This window comes from Tilletiopsis washingtonensis (genome assembly GCF_003144115.1).
Source record: "Tilletiopsis washingtonensis strain MCA 4186 unplaced genomic scaffold FA09scaffold_2, whole genome shotgun sequence".
Classification (NCBI taxonomy): domain Eukaryota; kingdom Fungi; phylum Basidiomycota; class Exobasidiomycetes; order Entylomatales; genus Tilletiopsis; species Tilletiopsis washingtonensis.
The window spans coordinates 141,663-158,867 of record NW_020311999.1 but is presented as its reverse complement, the minus strand read 5'-3'; the positions used below and the strand labels follow the sequence as shown (position 1 = coordinate 158,867).

General features: G+C 69.6%; 7 protein-coding genes across 7 annotated transcripts; 4 read left to right on the top strand and 3 right to left on the bottom strand.

Annotated features, from left to right (window-relative positions):
- The first annotated feature begins 714 nt into the window (after positions 1-714).
- FA09DRAFT_327426 (hypothetical protein) lies at positions 715-3,687 on the top strand. Its single transcript, XM_025741397.1, has 4 exons — positions 715-1,535; positions 1,641-2,855; positions 2,912-3,160; positions 3,223-3,687. The coding sequence occupies exons 1-4, from the start codon at positions 1,185-1,187 to the stop codon at positions 3,529-3,531; spliced, it is 2,124 nt and encodes a 707-aa protein (XP_025600976.1). The 5' UTR covers positions 715-1,184; the 3' UTR covers positions 3,532-3,687.
- On the bottom strand, positions 3,638-4,855 carry FA09DRAFT_327425 (glycoside hydrolase/deacetylase). Its single transcript, XM_025741396.1, has one exon. The coding sequence runs from the start codon at positions 4,808-4,810 to the stop codon at positions 3,824-3,826; it is 987 nt and encodes a 328-aa protein (XP_025600975.1). The 5' UTR covers positions 4,811-4,855; the 3' UTR covers positions 3,638-3,823.
- A 980-nt stretch (positions 4,856-5,835) lies between these two features.
- On the top strand, positions 5,836-7,786 carry FA09DRAFT_293521 (NCS1 nucleoside transporter family; the record flags this gene model as incomplete). The annotated part of the gene is made up of 5 exons (XM_025740052.1): positions 5,836-6,003; positions 6,063-6,303; positions 6,359-6,947; positions 7,000-7,427; positions 7,488-7,786. The coding sequence occupies 5 exons, from the start codon at positions 5,836-5,838 to the stop codon at positions 7,784-7,786; spliced, it is 1,725 nt and encodes a 574-aa protein (XP_025600974.1).
- Positions 7,787-8,063: 277 nt separating this feature from the next.
- FA09DRAFT_327423 (glycine cleavage system P-protein) lies at positions 8,064-9,639 on the bottom strand. The gene is made up of 3 exons (XM_025741395.1): positions 9,156-9,639; positions 8,965-9,025; positions 8,064-8,912 (listed from the first exon to the last, which is right to left on the bottom strand). Exons 1-3 carry the CDS (start codon positions 9,624-9,626, stop codon positions 8,281-8,283), a joined length of 1,164 nt encoding a protein of 387 aa, XP_025600973.1. The 5' UTR covers positions 9,627-9,639; the 3' UTR covers positions 8,064-8,280.
- Positions 9,640-10,367: 728 nt separating this feature from the next.
- Positions 10,368-15,324, top strand: FA09DRAFT_303773 (hypothetical protein). The gene is made up of 6 exons (XM_025740449.1): positions 10,368-10,633; positions 10,690-10,794; positions 10,853-11,458; positions 11,514-14,009; positions 14,058-14,894; positions 14,950-15,324. The coding sequence occupies exons 1-6, from the start codon at positions 10,631-10,633 to the stop codon at positions 15,196-15,198; spliced, it is 4,296 nt and encodes a 1,431-aa protein (XP_025600972.1). The 5' UTR covers positions 10,368-10,630; the 3' UTR covers positions 15,199-15,324.
- On the bottom strand, positions 15,309-15,924 carry FA09DRAFT_336106 (hypothetical protein; the record flags this gene model as incomplete). Its single annotated transcript, XM_025743839.1, has 2 exons — positions 15,309-15,716; positions 15,772-15,924. 2 exons carry the CDS (start codon positions 15,922-15,924, stop codon positions 15,309-15,311), a joined length of 561 nt encoding a protein of 186 aa, XP_025600971.1.
- Positions 15,925-16,103: 179 nt separating this feature from the next.
- FA09DRAFT_327422 (dimethylribityllumazine synthase) lies at positions 16,104-17,074 on the top strand. The gene is made up of 3 exons (XM_025741394.1): positions 16,104-16,330; positions 16,455-16,799; positions 16,856-17,074. Exons 1-3 carry the CDS (start codon positions 16,116-16,118, stop codon positions 16,911-16,913), a joined length of 618 nt encoding a protein of 205 aa, XP_025600970.1. The 5' UTR covers positions 16,104-16,115; the 3' UTR covers positions 16,914-17,074.
- Positions 17,075-17,205: the final 131 nt, after the last annotated feature.

Here is a 17,205-nt window from a genome sequence, read left to right as displayed (position 1 = left end):
GCTGCTGCTGCTTCCCGCGCCCAGCGCCGCCGCCAGCCACTGCGGCTGCGGCCGGCGCGCGTCACGTGCACGGCGTCCGGCAGCTCTCGCCAGCTCTGTCCCTCCACGCGTGCGACTCCTTGCAGCGCTCCGTCGCCGAGCAACTCGACCACCGCCATTCGTCCATCCTGCTGCCGGCCGTGTTCGCCGCTTGAGCCGTGCCTCGCCGTACGACACGCGGTCAGCAGGGCACAATTCAGCTGGCAGCAGCGGGGCCGCTCGGCAATCGTAGAGGCTCGCTCCGCGCCGCTGCTGGCGCTGCTGGGCCAGGTGGTGCTGACTATCCAGCGGCGAGTTGACCAGCGCTGCAGCAGCCGGCGGGCCTCTCTGCATACAATTGTGCCACGCTGCACTCTCGAGACACGCTCCTTTGGGCTGCTGCTCGAGCCGCAGCTGCATCATCTGCTGTGTGCTGGGAGTGGCTTGTGCCCCTGCTCTGACGCTTGACCGTCGCGGCATCTCTTGCGATGAAGCCCGCTGCTGCTGCTGCGAGCCGGCGCCAGCGGCCGCTGGCGAGCGCACCGCCGCGCGCGAGGCCGCCGGCCGAGGTCAGCACAGGCACAGCACCAGCAGCGGCGCCGCCGCGGCCGCCGCCCGCCGCCGGTGACGCGTGGCGCGCCGCCCGTGTTTCCAGCGCGCAGCTCATCGCACCGCGGTGCTGCTTGCGCCTCTTGCCTCCGCTCCATCATCATCCGCATCGCGCCGCAAGTCGACAACACACACGCGAACTCGCTGCGCCCTGCCTGTCTCGCTCGCTCTGCGCATCGCTCGGCCTAGCCTGCAGTGCAGCATCTCACGTCGGGCGTCGCTCGGAGTGCCTCGCTTAGCTACGAGTCTGCCGCGTCAGCGCCGCCTGCTGCTGCTGCGCTGCACACCATTCTGTCGCGCGCGTCTGGCTTGGCTTGCAATAGCACTTGGCCCTGCGAAGAGAAGAGAGGAGAAAGAAGGAAGCACCTGCGGCTCTGGTCGCCCTCTCATCGTCGGCGCTCGGGCCTTGTGAGCACCATCGCGCACGCGCACACCAGAAGAAGAGTCAGCCGCCGCCAGCTTCCTTGGGGCCGTGACGCGCGCGCGTTGTCCTCGCCTGTGCCTGCTGTGTCTGCTGTAGCCCCCCGCACCCCCTAAGCACCTTTCCTTCTCTCGCCATGTACGGAGCGCCCTACAACGCACACGCGCCGGCGCCGCAGTACGGCGCGGCGCCGCCGATGCCAGGCTACTACGGTGCGCCCGCTCCTGCTCAGCCGATGTACGGGCAGCCCGCTCCTCCGCAGCAGCCGTACTATGCCCACGGCCCGCCGGCGCTGGCACCGGCTGCGCCCGCGCCGCCGGCGCACCTGTCCTCGCCCGATGCCTTCGCCGCCTACTTCCACAGCCAGCTCGCCACGCTCACCTTCAACTCCAAGCCCATCATCACCAACCTCACCATCATCGCGCACGAAAACATCGGCGCCATGGGCAACGTCGTGGCGCAGTGCGTCGACGAACACATCTCGCAGGTGAGGCAGAGCGACGCGATCCCGAGTGACAATTGCTGATGCAAGGCTTGACCCTCTCTGTCCCCTTCTGTTGTGTGTGTGTGTGACCCATTGCCTGTACTCTAGACGCTGCCTGCATACCGCCTGCCGGCGCTGTATCTGCTAGACTCGATCTCCAAGAACATCGGCGAGCCGTACACGTCGCTCTGGGCCGAACGCATTCCCGCCCTCTTCCTCGAGACGTACCGCGTGGTGGAGCAGGGCGTCAAGGTGCGCATGGAGGAGCTGCTTGGCACGTGGCGCGAGGCCGGGCCGGGGCGAAGGCCGCTCTTCGGCGAGCAGGCGCAGTGGAGCATCGAGCGGAGCCTCTTTGGCAGCCAGGGCGTCGGCGCGCCTCTGCCTGCTGCGCGGGCCGTCGCTGCTGCCCAGGGCATCTCGCCGCACCATGTGGCCTCGCCCAATGGCTATCTCTCTCCCGCGCACGGCTGGGGCGGCAACTCGCCCATGGCGCCTCCCAGTGGCGGTCGTTCTCCGCAGCCGGGCGTCAACGCCGCTGCGCCCGTGCCCGCAGGCGATGCGGCTCTGGAAGCGGAAAAGGCGCGCGCCGTCGAGCAGATCAACCGCCTGCTCAGTCTGGGCACGCAGGACCAGTACCGCAATCCGACAGCCTACTCGGCGACGCGCATGAGTGCGCTCAAGCAGCTGCGCGACGTGCTGCAGACGACGCCTCTCACGCCGGCGGAGGTGGCACAGATCGTGGCGCAGCTCGGCGCGCTCGGCGGCGAGATGAGCGCCGCGGGCACACGAGGGGCAACGCCTCCAACTGGCCCGCGAGCCGAGCGCTTCGCTGCGCAACAGCAGCAGGCAGCTGCGGTGCCGGCCATTCCGGCTGGCCTCTCGCAGACGCTGGCGAGTCTGGGCAAGCTGGGTCCGCTCAACACGCCGCCGGCAGCGCACGCCACTGCTGCGCCGGCGCCCAACGCCGCCAGCGATCTGATCAAGAGTCTCATGCAGGCCGGTCTGCTCTCAAATCCCGCCCTGGGCGGCGCTGCCGCATCGCCAAAGGTCGAGCAAGACGCCGACTACGCCGCCGCGATTCTCTCGCTCGACATCAAGTTCACCTCTGCCGACCTGCAGCGCGAGCCGCCGGTCGGCGCGCTCGAGCTCGTGCTGCACAAGCATCTGCCGCAGCAGTGTCGCCAGTGCGCCAATCGCTACCCGCCTGGCCCGCGAGGACAGCGCAGCATGGACGAGCACCTCGACTGGCACTTCCGCCAGAATCGCCGAGCCAAGGACAGCGCCGCGCGCGGACAGAGCCGCAGCTGGTTCAGCAAGCTCTCGGTGAGTCGTGTGATGCGCATGCATCGCAATTCTGGCGCTGACCGGTCTTTCACTAGCACTGGATCCGCGGAGGCTTCGACGATGCACCGCCGGCGCAGCGCGAGGGCGCCGAACGGCCTGGCGCCCTGACGCCGGCTCAGGAGGCCGAGCTCAAGGCGGCAGCTGCCAGCTTCGTCGTTGCGCCGACGGACGACCCGGACGCTGCGGCACGGCCGTGTCCCATCTGCAAGGAGCTCTTCAAGAGCGAGTGGAGCGAGGACGAGGAGGAGTGGATCTGGCGCGATGCGGTGCACGTCGATGGCACTGTGAGTTTTGCATTGCTCGCGGTTGCTTCTTGCTTGTGCTCACGCAGTCGTGCTCTCTGCAGTACTACCACGGCACGTGTCGCTACTCGGCAAAGGCCCTCTCGACCGCAGTGACACGCAGCGGCACGCCGCCCGACGGCGCCAGCGAGACGGAGAGTCAAGCAGGCTCGCGCGCCGGCACGCCGCAGCTGGCCGGCGGCGCCGTGCACGCTGCGAATCCAGTGGTGCGCATCAAGGAGGAAGCCCTCGGTACCTCGACGGCAGCGGCGCAGAAGAAGCGCAAGGAGAGTCCGGCGGCCGTCGAGGCGGCCAACGGCGGCGCACCGGAGGAGGCTCCGGCGGCAAAGCGCCTCGCTGCTGCCGACGCTTGATGCCTCTGCGCACCTCTGCCTCGCTCCGCAACTCTTCTCGCTCTATCTCGTCTTCGTGCCGCGTGGAGCTCCACTCGCCTTCCCATGTCACCCACGAATCCATCATCAAGCAATGGCTAGAAATACAATTGACTCGGCCCTTCCATGCGTGGCAGAAGCGCCCCTTTTTGACGGGCCTAGAGCGCGACTTGGCGACTGCTGGTCACCTGCACCGCTTCCCGCCTCTTCCTCCTCCTTTGTGGCTCTTGCCCGCGACATGTCTTGCTCGCCGGCTCTTTCCTTCATGCATCTCTTAGACTTCATGCCACTGCCCCTCTTTTGGCGGATGCTCGCGTCTCCAATGCTCTGCGATCTCCTCCCGCGTGGCGATCCACACCTGCTCCTTCTGCTTGACGTACTCCACGAAGCGTCGCAGCGCGGGAAAGCGTCCTGGCCGGCCGATGACGCGGCAGTGCAGGCCCACCGTCATCATCTTCGGGCTTCCCTCCTCTCCCTCTGCGTAGAGCGTGTCGAAGGCGTCGACGAGATACTCGTACATCTGGCCCGCCGTGACGAAGCCGGGCGCCTGGGCGAACTTCATGTCGTTGCAGTCGAGCGTGTAGGGCACGACGAGCAGCGGCGGGCCCGGCTCCGGCGAAGGGCAGGGGACCCAGTACGGCAGGTCCTCGTCGTAGGCATCGCTGTCGTATAGCGTGGCGAGCAGGCCGCGGCGGCGGTACTCTTCATACACGATGCGCCGCGTCTGCAGCGACTGGCGCCCCGTGTACCAGCCGCGCGGCACGCGGCCCGACGGCGAGGCGGCGGCGAGGGCGTCGAGCGCCTGTGCGACGTGCTGCCGCTCCTCGGCCTCGGGCATGGCGGCGTAGTCGATCCAGCGCTGCGAGTGGCACGCGACCTCGCCGCGCGCCGCCTCCATGGCCGGCACGACGTGCGGGTTGAGCTCGACGGCGCGGCCCACGGCCCAGCTGGTGAAGGGCACGGCGTGCGTGTGGAAGAGGTGCAGGATGCGCCAGAAGCCGCGCTGTGCGCCGTACGCGTAGCCGCTCTCGACGCCGAGGCTGCGCATGCCGCTGCTCGCCGCGGCCGTGGCGCCGCCCTCGGTGAGGAAGCGCTCCGGGCCGGCGTCGCCGTTGAGCAGCGTGTGCTCGGCGCCCTCCTCGTAGTTGACGACGAAGCTGAGGGCGAGGCGCGCGCCGTGCGGCCAGCGCGCGTGCGGCGGCGCGGCGCCGTAGCCGACGAGGTCGCGCACGGCGTGGTCGAGCGAGGGAGCGGCGGCCATGTGGTGGGCAGGAAGGAGGGAGCAGCTCGGCGCGGGTGCCAGGTGTGCTTTGTGGGCGTCGGGCCGGTCGGATCGGCGCGCGCTGCCGGCGCATTTCTTCGCGACATGCGCGCGCTGCGCAGACGGACCCCACGCTTGTCACTCCACCGCCCGCACGTCGCCCGCTTTCGCGCACCGCCCGCCATCGGCAGAGGCCGTGCGCCTCGCCACGCCTTCCTCGCCGCATCTGCCTCGCTGCCGGTGCGTGAGTGCCATCCTCAGCCTTCGAAGGAGGTGCGCTGGCTCGCCAGGCAGCCGTCGCGCGCGCCTCGCCTTGCAGCCGGCATCCACGCGGCGCCACCGCCGCCCGCCGCCTCTCATCAGCCTGCACCCTCTCGTCTGACGCTCACTTCCTCGCATCTCGCCAATCTGATCCACCTCGCAGCGCAATGAAGCCTCAAGGGCCTCTCTCGGCCGGCAGAGTGCTTCATGCTGCGGCAGGCGCCCTCCCCGAGCCGTCCGGCCGACGGCGCCTTATCCCGCGCCGGCGCCGAGCCGCGGCTAAAAGCTGGCGCGTCTTCCCCGCACGGCGTCAGACCGCAGCTCTGCAAAAGCTGGCTTATCGCTGCTTTCCGGCCTTATCACCGCGTGCACCCCGCGAGCTGACGCCTGTCGCGGCGTCAGACCGTGGGACGCAGCTGCGGCGAGCATGCATGGGGTCACGCCCGCCATGTGACGCCTGGGCGAGCGTCAGCTCAGAGGGCGGCGAGCGTTCGCGCTGCCGCAGCAGGCGCTCGGCGCGCAGCCCGCGAGCTGACGCCTGCCGCACGCGTCAGTCCAGTGTCGCCGGCGCCGAATGGCAGGGACGCCACGGCGTGCGCGGGAGGCGCGGATGGACGAGCTCTGGTGTGACGCCGGCGCGCGGCGGCGGCGAGGCGATATGTTACACGGCGCCCTCTGCGTCGCTCAGGTACAAGAAGCGCCGCCTCTCGCAGCACTCTCGCCACTTTCCTCACCCCTCTCCGACTCTCTCGCCTCGCCTCAAGATGCTCAGCGGTGCCCAGCTCTCCAAGGCCCTGCGCGTGCCCCACGCGCCCGAAGGCTCGCGCGCCGAGAACTACCTCCTCAACCACGACCTGCAGCCGGTGCGCCGCGATGCCCGCGCATGGACGGCCAAGTCGTACGCCGCCTTCTGGCTCGCCGACGGCTGCAACGTGAGTGCTTCATCCAGCAGAGGCCACATGCAGCACGACTGACTCGCCTCGCCACACAGATCAACGTGCTTATGATTGCCGCCTCTGCCATGACGGCGGGACTGACGTGGTGGGAAGCCCTCGTCTCGACGGCCATCGGCTACAGCATCTCGGCCGTCTTTGTCGTCCTCATGGCCCGCATCGGCGCCACGACGCACTGCAGCTTTCCCGTCGTCACGCGTGCAAGCTTCGGCCTCTTCGGTGCGCTGTGGCCAGTGCTGAACCGCGCCGTCATGGCATGCGTGTGGCAGGGAGTGCAAGGTGAGTCGGACGCATCCAGTGCGGCACAGACAGGCACTGACACCACACCCTGCAGCCTTCATCGGCGGCAAGTGTGTCACCGTCACGCTGCGCTCCATCATCCCGAGCTACTACAACATGGCCAACCGTCTGCCAGCCTCGGCCGGCGTCTCGTCGCGCGACCTCCTCTCCTTCTTCCTCTTCGGCCTCCTCAACCTCGTCTGCGTGCTGCCGAGCCCGCAGAAGATTCGACACCTCTTCACCGTGAAGGCCGTGGTGGCGCCCATCGCACTGATCAGCTTCCTCGCATGGACGCTGCACGACGCAGGCGGCCTCGGCTCCGTCATCCGCGAGCCCGCCACGGTGCACGGCAGTCAGCGCGCCTGGGCTTTCGTCGGTGCCGTCGTCTCATGCGTCAGCAACATGGCCACCGTCGTCACGAACCAGGCAGACTTTGCGCGTCTGGCGAACCGCCGCTCGGCCGTCTTGTGGCCACAGCTCGTCAGCGTCCCGCTCGTGTTCACGGTCACGGCGGCGTTCGGCATCCTCATCGCCGCCGGCGGACAGGTCATCACCGGCACGCTCGAGTGGGACCCGATCAGCCTGCTCAACGCCCGCCTCGACTTCGACCCGTACCACTCTGGCACGCGTGCTGCCTGCTTCTTGTGAGTTAGCACTGCCAATCCCCTGCCGTACGTCGCACTAACCCCTGCACAGCATCGGCTTCTCCTTCATCATCGTGCAGCTCGGCGTCAACATCGCCGCCAACTCGCTCTCTGCCGGCTCCGACCTCACGGCGCTGCTGCCTCGCTACATCAACATCCGCCGCGGCAGCATCCTCTGCTGGGCCATCGGCATGGCCTACTGTCCCTGGCACGTGCTCTCCTCGTCGAACAACTTCGCCACGTACCTCTCGGCCTACTCGCTCTTCCTCAGCTCCATTATCGGCGTCATCCTCGCGGACTACTACGTGCTGCGCCGCGGCTACTTCAACGTGCCGCGCCTCTTCAGCACGCACGACGACGCCGGCAACGGCCTTAGCCCGTACTACTTCGCAAAGGGCATCAACCTGCGTGCCTTTGCCGGATACATCGCCGGCATCGCCACGTCTGTCACTGGCTTCGCCGGCGTGCTCGGCGCCGATGGTGAGTGTGCACATGTGGCATACACTTTTAAGAGCCTCCGCTGACCATCTCTGCTCCTAGTCTCCACGGCAGCGCAGCACATCTACACGCTCTCCTTCTTCATCGGCCTGCTCGTCTCCGGCGGCATCTACCTCTTCGCCTCGTGGCTCTTCCCCGTGCCCGGCCAGATCTCCCTCGCCGAGCGCAAGGTGTGGCTCGAGCCGCGCGGCGCGACCGGCTGGGAGGATGCCTACTGGACCGGCGCCGTCGCTGGTGCCGGCGCCGCTGCCGACGAGGAGGCAGCCAGCAGCGTCGACGAGAAGGACGCGGCTGTCAAGGAGGCGCTGCCGCAGCAGCAGGTCAACACCGTCTCGTACTGAGCACCCTTCGTCTTATTCCCTGTCTCGTTTCCCGATTCCCCGCCCGGTCCCCCCTGCGTCATCTTTGCTCCGACCCTGTCCCGCCCCCTGGAGTCTGTGTCACCTTGTATATTGACGAAATCGAGACGTTGACGACTGTGCTGGGCTGCGGCGGTGCTCAAGATGCAGAGTCGCTGTGGACAGTCATGACTCCGGCGCACCACGCGCCGCCAGGGCTCTCCCACCACGGCGAGCGCGTCGCTAGATAGCATGTGATTGATTGCAGAAGAACGTTGAGTTCGCGTGACACGGGTGATGTGGGCAAGATACAGGATGACGCAGGCGGCGAATGATTGCACAGGAACGGATGGGAAGCATGACGGAGGCGAGTGGGTGAATATAACGGGACGGTGGAGCGATGCGCAGATGCGGCGCTCGTGGATACTGGCGTGCGCAGCTCGGGTTGTGGGCCGTTGAGGCCGGACCGAGGAGCAGGTGCGCGGAGAGAGGGTCGTCTAGGAGGCGCGGCGGATGTGCTGCTCGCGCGTCTGGAGCGCCAGACGGAGCGCGCGCTTGCCGCGAGCGTCCTTCGAGACACCAACGAGGCGGCCCGGCATCTTGCGGGTGAGCTTGTCGCGCACGGCAAAGAACGCCGCGTGCGGGCCGCCGAAGCCCGGCGGCACGCCGAAGCGCGCAGACGAGCCCACTGCAATGTCGGCGCCCCACTCGCCCGGCGGCTTGACCATCGTGAGCGCCAGCAGGTCTGCTGCAGCGACGACAAGGCCGCCGGCCTTGTGCGTCTCGGCCGCCAGCGAGGCGTAGTCGCGGATGACGCCGTCGACGTCGGGGTACTGCACCAGCACGCCCATCGTGTCCTTGGCGTGCTCCTGCGGCAGGCCCTGCGAGAGATCCACGCTGACGACGTTGATCTGGAAGCCGCGGGCGCGCTGGCGCAGCACGGAGAGCGTCTGCGGCAGCACGGCCGTGTCGACGAGGAAGGTGCGACGCTTTGAGCGCCCGTGGCCGTACGCCAGCGTCATGGCCTCGGCGGCGGCGGTGCCCTCGTCGAGCAAGGAGGCATTGGCAATGTCGAGCGCGGTGAGCGACTTGATCATCGTCTGGTAGTTGAGCAGCGACTCGAGGCGGCCTGCGAGAATGTGTGAGTGAGGCGCGGGCAGGCAGCGCAAGACGGGACTCACCCTGCGAGATCTCGGGCTGGTAGGGCGTGTAGGACGTGTACCATGCCGGGCTCTCGAGGATCTACAGTGCAGCGCGTGAGACAGAGAACACGGCAGACGAGGCAGCAAGATGTGCGCAGGCAGCCAGGCAGGGCCTGCAAGTGACACCCGCAGGCAGGCGGCCACGCAGGATCACCACACGTCGCACTCACGTTGCGCAGAATGACGGGCGGCACGTTGGTGTTGTGGTAGCCGAGGCCGATGAGGCTCTTGACGGGGCGGTTCATGTCGGCAATGGCGCGTCCGCGGCGCGCCAGCTCGCTCTCGCTGAGCGCGGCGATGCGCTTGCTGGCCATGCGGTCGCCCTGGCGCCCGTCCTGCGCGCCGGCCGTCTCCTTCTGCCCGTCGGCGGCGAGGCGGATCTCGGCGGGCACGGCGTCGCGGACAAAGGCGTCGAGCGAGTCGTAGCCGAGCACGGCGAGCATCTTGGCAATGTCGCCGTCGCGCGGGCCGATGTGGCGCGGCGCAAACGTGTCGAGCGCGGCAAAGACGCTCGACTGCGGCTGCGGCGGCGGCGCAGCGCCGGCCTTGGCGGAGAGGCCGCGCTGCGCGGGCGCGGCGGCGGCGAGGCGCGGCACGGCGGCGCCGATGCGGCGTGCGGCAAGGCGAGCAGGCAGAGCCATGCTGTGTGGTGCGAAGAGGTGGTGGTGCGGGAGAGAGGAAGGCGTGGCTGCCCGCTGCTGCTCCTTCTCACGCAGAGCGCGCGAAGGCGAAACGTGCCTTGAGGAGGCGCGCCGCGCTTGCTGCGCCCGGCCCTGGCCGCCGCGCGCGCGCCCGCGCCTATCTGCTTGGCCGCGGCCCTCACGGATTTCGCAGCGCGGACCCCTGTCCGCGCACGTGACTAAGCCGGCCCCTGGCGCCCTTCCAGCGAGCGTTTGTGCTGCCTGCGACTCCGCAAAGCCATCGAGACTCCGGCGGCTCTACATAGAGACGCCATGTTCTCGCAGACAAGATGCGCTCACCCTGCGGTGCGCCTGGTAGCCCGACGGTGCTGCCAGGCATGCGCAGCGTTGGCTGCGGCCCGTGCAGGGAGCAGCAGCTAGCAGCAGCGCGTGCCAGGCTCAGGAGCGGCAGGGCTGCCGACGCAGGACTTGGTGTGTCTCTGACTGCCACTGCTCAGCCACCACCTCCATGCTGCCCCTTCGACACCACGCGGCCTGCAGAGTCGGGAGGGTGTCTGGCTGGAGGAGGAGCAGCCTCGCTCTCGCACGGCCGGGACACGGGAGTCGTGTGCGCGCACCGCGGCGGCAGGCACAGGCGGCGTGCCCGCGGCGCACGATGGTCGCCGCCAGCGCAGCGTGCGTGCCTCAGCAGCACCAGAGGCGCAGCCGCGCGCCGCGCTGCTGCCTCCCCTCCTCGCGCCTCGCCGTCCCTGCCGCGCCTCCGCATCGCCGAGCACGCGCATCATCGCCTCGCCGCGCTTCCTTCTCTGCGCCCACCCTCCTCCCGAGCCACTCCCTCGCGGCACGCTGTCTGCCCTGCGCACGCCCTCTCGCTCCGCCCACCTGCGCGTCCCTCTCGCGCCGGCCGCCTCGCCGCTGCGGCTGCGCACGTTCCGGCACCCAGCCCCGGCGCTGGCCTCGCATCTGCGCCCTGCGCTGTCCGCCGCCCGCGCCGCCTGCCCAGCATGGTCAGTGCCGCGGCCGCACGCCACCCCTTTGCGCAACCCCGCTCACACCCATCCAGGCGACGCTCAACGTCAAGGACGCGCTGTCCTACCTTGACCAGGTCAAGGTGCAGTTCGCCGAGCACCCCGACGTGTACAACCGCTTCCTCGACATCATGAAGGATGTGCGTGGCCGGCGGGCGTGCCTCTGCCTGCGCAGTGCTGACTCTTTCCCACTCCCAGTTCAAGTCGCAGTCCATCGACACGCCCGGCGTCATTGAGCGCGTCTCGACGCTCTTCCGCGGGCACCCGTCGCTCATCCAGGGCTTCAACACGTTCCTGCCGCCGGGCTACCGCATCGAGTGCAGCCTCGATCCGGACCGCGCCAACATGATCACCGTCACCACGCCCACCGGCACCACGACGCAGACGTCGGGCGGCATTGCCGGCGCCATCTCGCGCATGCACCGCGACGCCGGCGCCGCACATGCCGCCGACGCGCCGCCGCACGGCGCCGCGTATGCAGCCGCACCCGGCGCCGCGCCCGGCCAGGCGCTGCCCTCGCTGCCCGCCGGCTCGCTCTCGGGCCTGGCGACGCCGGCGCGCCCCTCGCACGCCGGTGCCGGGCCCGCCACGCCCGGCGCCACGGCCGGCGCCGGCGTGCTCTCGGCGCCGTTCCCCAGCAGCGCCGCACAGAACGCCGCCGACCGGCGCCCGCCCGTCGAGTTCAACCACGCCATCAGCTACGTGAACCGCATCAAGCAGCGCTTCTCGGGCGACCCGGACACGTACAAGCAGTTCCTCGAGATTCTGCAGACGTACCAGAAGGAGCAGCGGCCGATCGGCGATGTGAGTGGTGCGAGGGCTGTGCTGAGGCGTGCGCTGGGCCTGACGCTGCATGCAGGTGTATGCGCAGGTGACGGTGCTGTTCAACAACGACAAGGACCTGCTCGATGAGTTCAAGCAGTTCCTGCCCGACACGTCGTCGGGCGCGCCGCCCGCGGCCGGCGGGCTCTTTGGCATGCTGGGCCAGGTCACCGCGGGCATGGGTGCGCCAGGCGTGGCAGCGCAGGCAGGTGCGGGCAGCCACCAGGGCCCGCATGGCCACGGCGCACAGGCCCCGCCCGGCGCCGCGCGGCTCGACGCTGGGCCGCCAGAGGGCGCCAAGAAGGCGCCGGGCGGCGGACGCAGCAAGAAGCGCGCGGCGGGCGCGGCCAGCAGCACGCCGGGCGCCGAGGCGGCCGCTCCTGCGCCTGCAGCCAAGAGCAAGAGCAAAAAGTCGAAGCACTCGCACGCCAAGCTGGAGCGCAGCCCCGCGCGCGACGTCGGCGGGCCCGTCGCGGCGCAGGAGGCGTACGCGCCGCCGATGCCCATGCCGCCGCCGAGCGCGCAGCAGGCGCTGATGTACGGCAGCGACGGCTCGCTGATTCCGGTGCCGGGCACGGCGCCGGGCGTCGGGCTCGCCATGGCGCCCGACGGCTCGCTCGTGCCGATGGGCGTGGGCGTCAACGGCGTCAGCGGCGGCATGGGCCTTGGCCCGCAGGCGCCGCCGCTCGCCACGACCGACGAGGTGGCCTTCTTCGACCGCGTCAAGAAGCACATCGACGACCGCGCCACGTACCTCGAGTTCCTCAAGCTGCTCAACCTCTACACGCAGGACGTCATTGACGTGCGCACGCTCGTCGACCGCGCGTCGCTGTTCATCGGCGGCAACCGCGAGCTGTTCAATGCGTTCCAGTGCCTCTGCGGCTACGACATGGGCAAGCATGGCTGGCTCGAGGCTGAGGATCCGATCATCGAAAACGTGCCGGCGCTGCAGCGCGAGCGCGTCGACCTCGGCAGCTGCAAGGTGTACGGCGCCAGCTACCGCAAGCTGCCCAAGGCCGAAATCAACCTCGCGTGCAGCGGGCGCGACCCCATGTGCTGGGAGGTGCTCAACGACACGTGGGTCTCGCACCCGACGTGGGCCAGCGAGGGCGAGAGCTTCAACCCGCACAAGAAGAACGTGTACGAGGACGCGCTGTACCGCAGCGAGGAGGAGCGGCACGAGTACGACTACCACATCGAGGCAAACCTGCGCACGATTGCGCTGCTCGAGCCCATCGCCGCGCGCATCACGACGATGGACGCCGACGAGCGCGCTGCATTCCGCCTCAAGCCCGGGCTGGGCGGCCAGTCGAAGAGCATCTACCAGCGCGTCGTCAAGAAGGTCTACGGCCGCGAGTACGGCGTCGAGGTGATTGCGGCGCTGCACGACAATCCGTGCGTCGCCGTGCCCGTGGTGCTGGCGCGCCTGAAGCAGAAGGACGAGGAGTGGAAGCGCGCGCAGCGCGAGTGGAACAAGGTGTGGCGCGAGGTCGATGCGCGCAACTACTACAAGAGCCTCGACCACCAGGGCGTCAACTTCAAGGCCAGCGACAAGAAGGTCATCACGACAAAGGCCTTCGTGTCCGAGATCGAGGCAAAGCGCACGCAGCAGCTGCAGGCGCGCCTAGCCGTCGACCCCAACCTGCCGCGCCCGCGCCCGCAGTACCAGCTGGCATACGCCCTCGACGACACGGGCGTGCTCATGGACGTGCTGAAGCTGGCGCTCAGCTTCCTCGACCGCGCGCCGTACAGCCGCGCCGACTGCGACCGCATCGAGGGCTTCCTGCGGACATTTGTGCCGCTGCTGCTGGCCCTTGACCCGCAGGAGTTCGAGGAGCAGCTCAGCGGCGGCGTCGTGCTGGAGGGCCAGGCGGACGAGGAGGCCGAGAGCCGCGCCGGCGACGACGACGTGCGCAGCGATGCCGACGCCTCGGACGCCGACTCGGCATCCGTCGCGTCGACGTCACGGCGCGGCGGCGCGGCCGCTGCGCGCAGACAGGAGGGCGACCTGCGCCGGCGGCTGCTGCGCAACCAGGCCGAGGCGGCGCAGGGCGAAGCGGCGCCGGAGGCTGCTGCTACGACGGCAGCTCGCGCGTCCAGTCCTGCGCTCGCTGCCGAGGTCAAGGCCGCGACGGAGGCCATGGACGCGGCCACGGCGCCCGTCGTCGCTGGCGGCTCGGGCGCGCCCGACGTGGAGATGCTCGACGGCGAGGCCAAGGCGGCTGCCGCGCAGGCGCTCAGCGAGGCCGACGGCAGCGCGGCGCCTGCGACCAAGGAAGCGCCGGCCGACGAGGAGATGCAAGAGGCGCCCGTCGAGGCCGACTCGGCGGTCAACCCGGCCGAGCCCAAGACGTGGCTGAACGCCGCCGGCGTCAAGGCGTTCGACTCGGCCACCCGGCAGAACGTCGCCACGCCGCCGGCGGCCGAGAGCGCGGCGCCTTCGCCCGGCGGCAGTGCGCAGCCGGCCGCGGCGAGCATCAAGTGCAACTTCTTCTGCTCCACATCGCACTATGTGTTCGTGCGCCTGCTGCAGGTGAGTTCTACGTGGCGCGGGCTAGCGCGCAGCTGACATTCTCCGCAGCTGCTCTACGCGCGGCTGTTCAAGATGAAGCAGCTCGGCGCCGAGATGGCCGCGCAGCAGCCGCCCAAGCGGCGCATCAACCCCGTGGCGCTCGAGCTTGGCCTGCAGGACGGCTCGACGGGCCCGGCAGCCGTCGTCGGTGCGGCCGCGGCCGCGAGCCAGGCTGCCAGCACCAGCCACAGCAGCGGCACGTCGTCGGCCAACGGCGTGCAGCCAAACGGCACGTCCAACGGGCTCGGCGAGGTGAGCGGCCTGACGCTGTCGCCGAGCCGCTACTACGACACGCTGCTCGAGCTCGCCGAGAAGCTCTTTGACGGCGAGCTGGACCGCAACACGTTCGAGGAGAGCGTGCGCTACATGTACGGCATTGAGGGCTACCTGCTCTTCACGCTCGACAAGGTCATCGGCGCGCTCGTCAAGACGGCGCAGCTGATCGCCACGGACAGCAAGTGCCAGGAGCTGCAGTCGATTCTGGAGAAGGACCGCGCTAGCGGCTCGTCGGCCGACTACAAGGCGCAGATTGCGCGGCGCGTCGCCGCCGAGGCGGTGCTGGGGCGCGAGGAGAACCTGTTCCGCGTCGAGTGGCAGGCCGGCAGCCGGCAGCTGCTGCTGCAGATGCTCTCCAAGGACGAGCCGACGCTGGGCGATCCGCGTACGAAAGAGCAGCGCTGGGCACAATACACGGCCAGCTACGTGCTGCACACGCCCACCGAGGGCCTGCCAGCGCCCGTTGCGCCGCCCTTCCTACAGCGCAGTGCGCCCGCCGAGGCAGACGAGGCCGAGGTCGAGGTGCCGCGCGGCGGCGCGCTCATTGCGCGCAACGAGCTGGACCTGAAGGTGCGTTCGTGTGCGTGGGCGGACGGCGAGCACTGCTGACTCTTGCTGCCTGCAGATGTGCATGAACACCTACCGCCTCTTCTACGGCGCCGGCACGACGGACACGTTTGTGCGGCAGCTGCCTGCCGCGACGCTCGAGGCGCGCGAGCGGCGGGCCGAGCCGCAGCGCGAGGCTCGCCGCCGCAAGCTTGCCGAGTGGCTGCAGGCGCGAGAGGCTCAGCCGGCGCCGGCTGCGGCGCCCGAGGATGCCGCAGCGCCCGCCGGGGAGGCGGCAGCAGCGCGGCCTACGGCGGCGGCGCCATGAAGGAGCGTGATGTTTCTGCCCGCCCGCCCGCTGCTGCTGCTCTCCTCTCATCCGCGTCACCTGTACCCCCTGCCCGCTCCTTCGGACCATCTCTCTTGCAAAATGCGCATCTAATTCTCCCGTCGCTGAGCCGTGCGTGCGGCAGGCAGGCCCCAGCTCTGTGCGCATGCGGCGGTGAGGTTGAGGAGCGGCGTGGCCCAGAGGAGCGCGCACAGCGCCGCCGTCTGCGCCGCCGTCATGGGCGGCGGTGGTGCCGGCGGGGCGTCCCACAGCGCGCGGCCGCCGGGCAGGAGCGGCTGGGCGGCGTGTGCTGCGTCTGCGGCGAGGGAGCGGCGGTGGTGCGAGAGGAGCAGCAGATGCAGCAGCACCGCCGGCAGCGTCGCCGCCAGCAGCAGCAGCGGCGGCGATGCGGGCCAGCGGGTGTGGCGCAGCAGCGCCGCCTGTGCCAGCTGCGAGAGGCAGGCGAGGAGCAGCAGGCGCGCTGTGGGCAGACCAAGCACGAGCAGCACCCAGCTGGCCTTCAGAGGCGTGAGCAGATGTCAGAAGCACCTGAGAGAGCCATGCCCCACGCACCAGTGCCGCCCGCATGCCCCAGCGCTGCACGCTGCGCGGGCGCGTCTCGACGAGCTCGCAGAGCTGCGCCAGCAGCAGCGCCACGGCACACAGCTGCAGCAGCAGCGCAGCGGCGCCGACGAGCAGCGTGATGAGCGGCAGCGCCGCCAGCATGGCTGCGGACGGTGCGGAAGGGGCGGGAGGTGGAGGAACGGAAGCGAGCCGTGGAAGCCGCTGCAGCATGGCCTGTGCGGCGTGCTTACGTCAGCACGCACGCGCCGCGCACCGCCTCGGCAACCTGCGGCCCGGGCGGCCACTTGGGCCAGCCTTCCGTCCACCACCTCCTCCAGTCTCCTCTCACAGCCATGCCGCAGGTCCACGCTCCCGCCGCACCCACGGCACCCTTCCCGCATGCCGCATCGCTGCGCATCGGCATCGTGCACGCGCGCTGGAACGGCGCCTGCATCGACGCCCTCGTCGAGGGCTCGCTCAAGGCACTCACCGCCGCTGGCGTGCAGCGCGACAACATCGTCGTCGAGAGCGTGCCGGGCAGCTGGGAGCTGCCGCACGCCACCGCACGGTGAGTGTGCGCAGCATGGCGCTGCGGCGTGCGTCGAGGCCTGCAGCGGTGGGGCGTCGGTGGCCCTCGTGTGCTCGCTGACTGTGTGCGTGCCCACTGCGCCCGATGCTGACACCTCTGCCAGGATGATCGCCGCGGCGCAGACGCAGGCCTCATCGGCTGCGACAGATCTCATGTCTGCCACCTCGCTGCTCGATCCCTCGAGCACACCAAGCAGCACCTCATCCGCGCCCTCTGCGCCCTTCGACGCCGTCATCTCCATCGGCGTCCTCATCAAGGGCAGCACGATGCACTTCGAGTACATCTCTGACGCCTGCGTGCACGGCCTCATGCGCGTCGGGCTCGACTCCAACACGCCCGTCATCCTCGGCGTGCTTACCGCGCTGACGCAGGAGCAGGCCGAGCAGCGCTCGGGCATTGGAAAGGACGCGCACAACCACGGCGAGGACTGGGGCAGCGCGGCGGTCGAGTGAGTCCCAAGCGCACACCAGGCGCGCAGTTGCGGCAGGGCTGACATGCACACAGGATGGCGAGCAAGACAAAGGACTGGGCAGCGGGCAAGTTCTCGGCCCAGCAGAAGTAGGCGCAGGGCCGGGAGGAGAGAAAGGAAGCCAAATGTGACGGATGTACAATTGCAGCTAGGGCACTAGGTGCACGACGTGCGCCCGTAGCGCCTCGTCAGCTGGCAGCAGCACGAGCGAGGCCGCATCAAGCGGCCAGCCGAGCGGCGCCGGCGTCCAGTCCGCCGGCGGAGATGACCAGCCGGGCACGGCAGCCCATGGATCTGCCTCTGCTCCAGGCTGCTCTTGCGCGGCGGGCGACGCAGGTGCTGCCGCTGCAGTTGCTGCGCTTTCTGCTGCTGCTCGTTGCTGGGA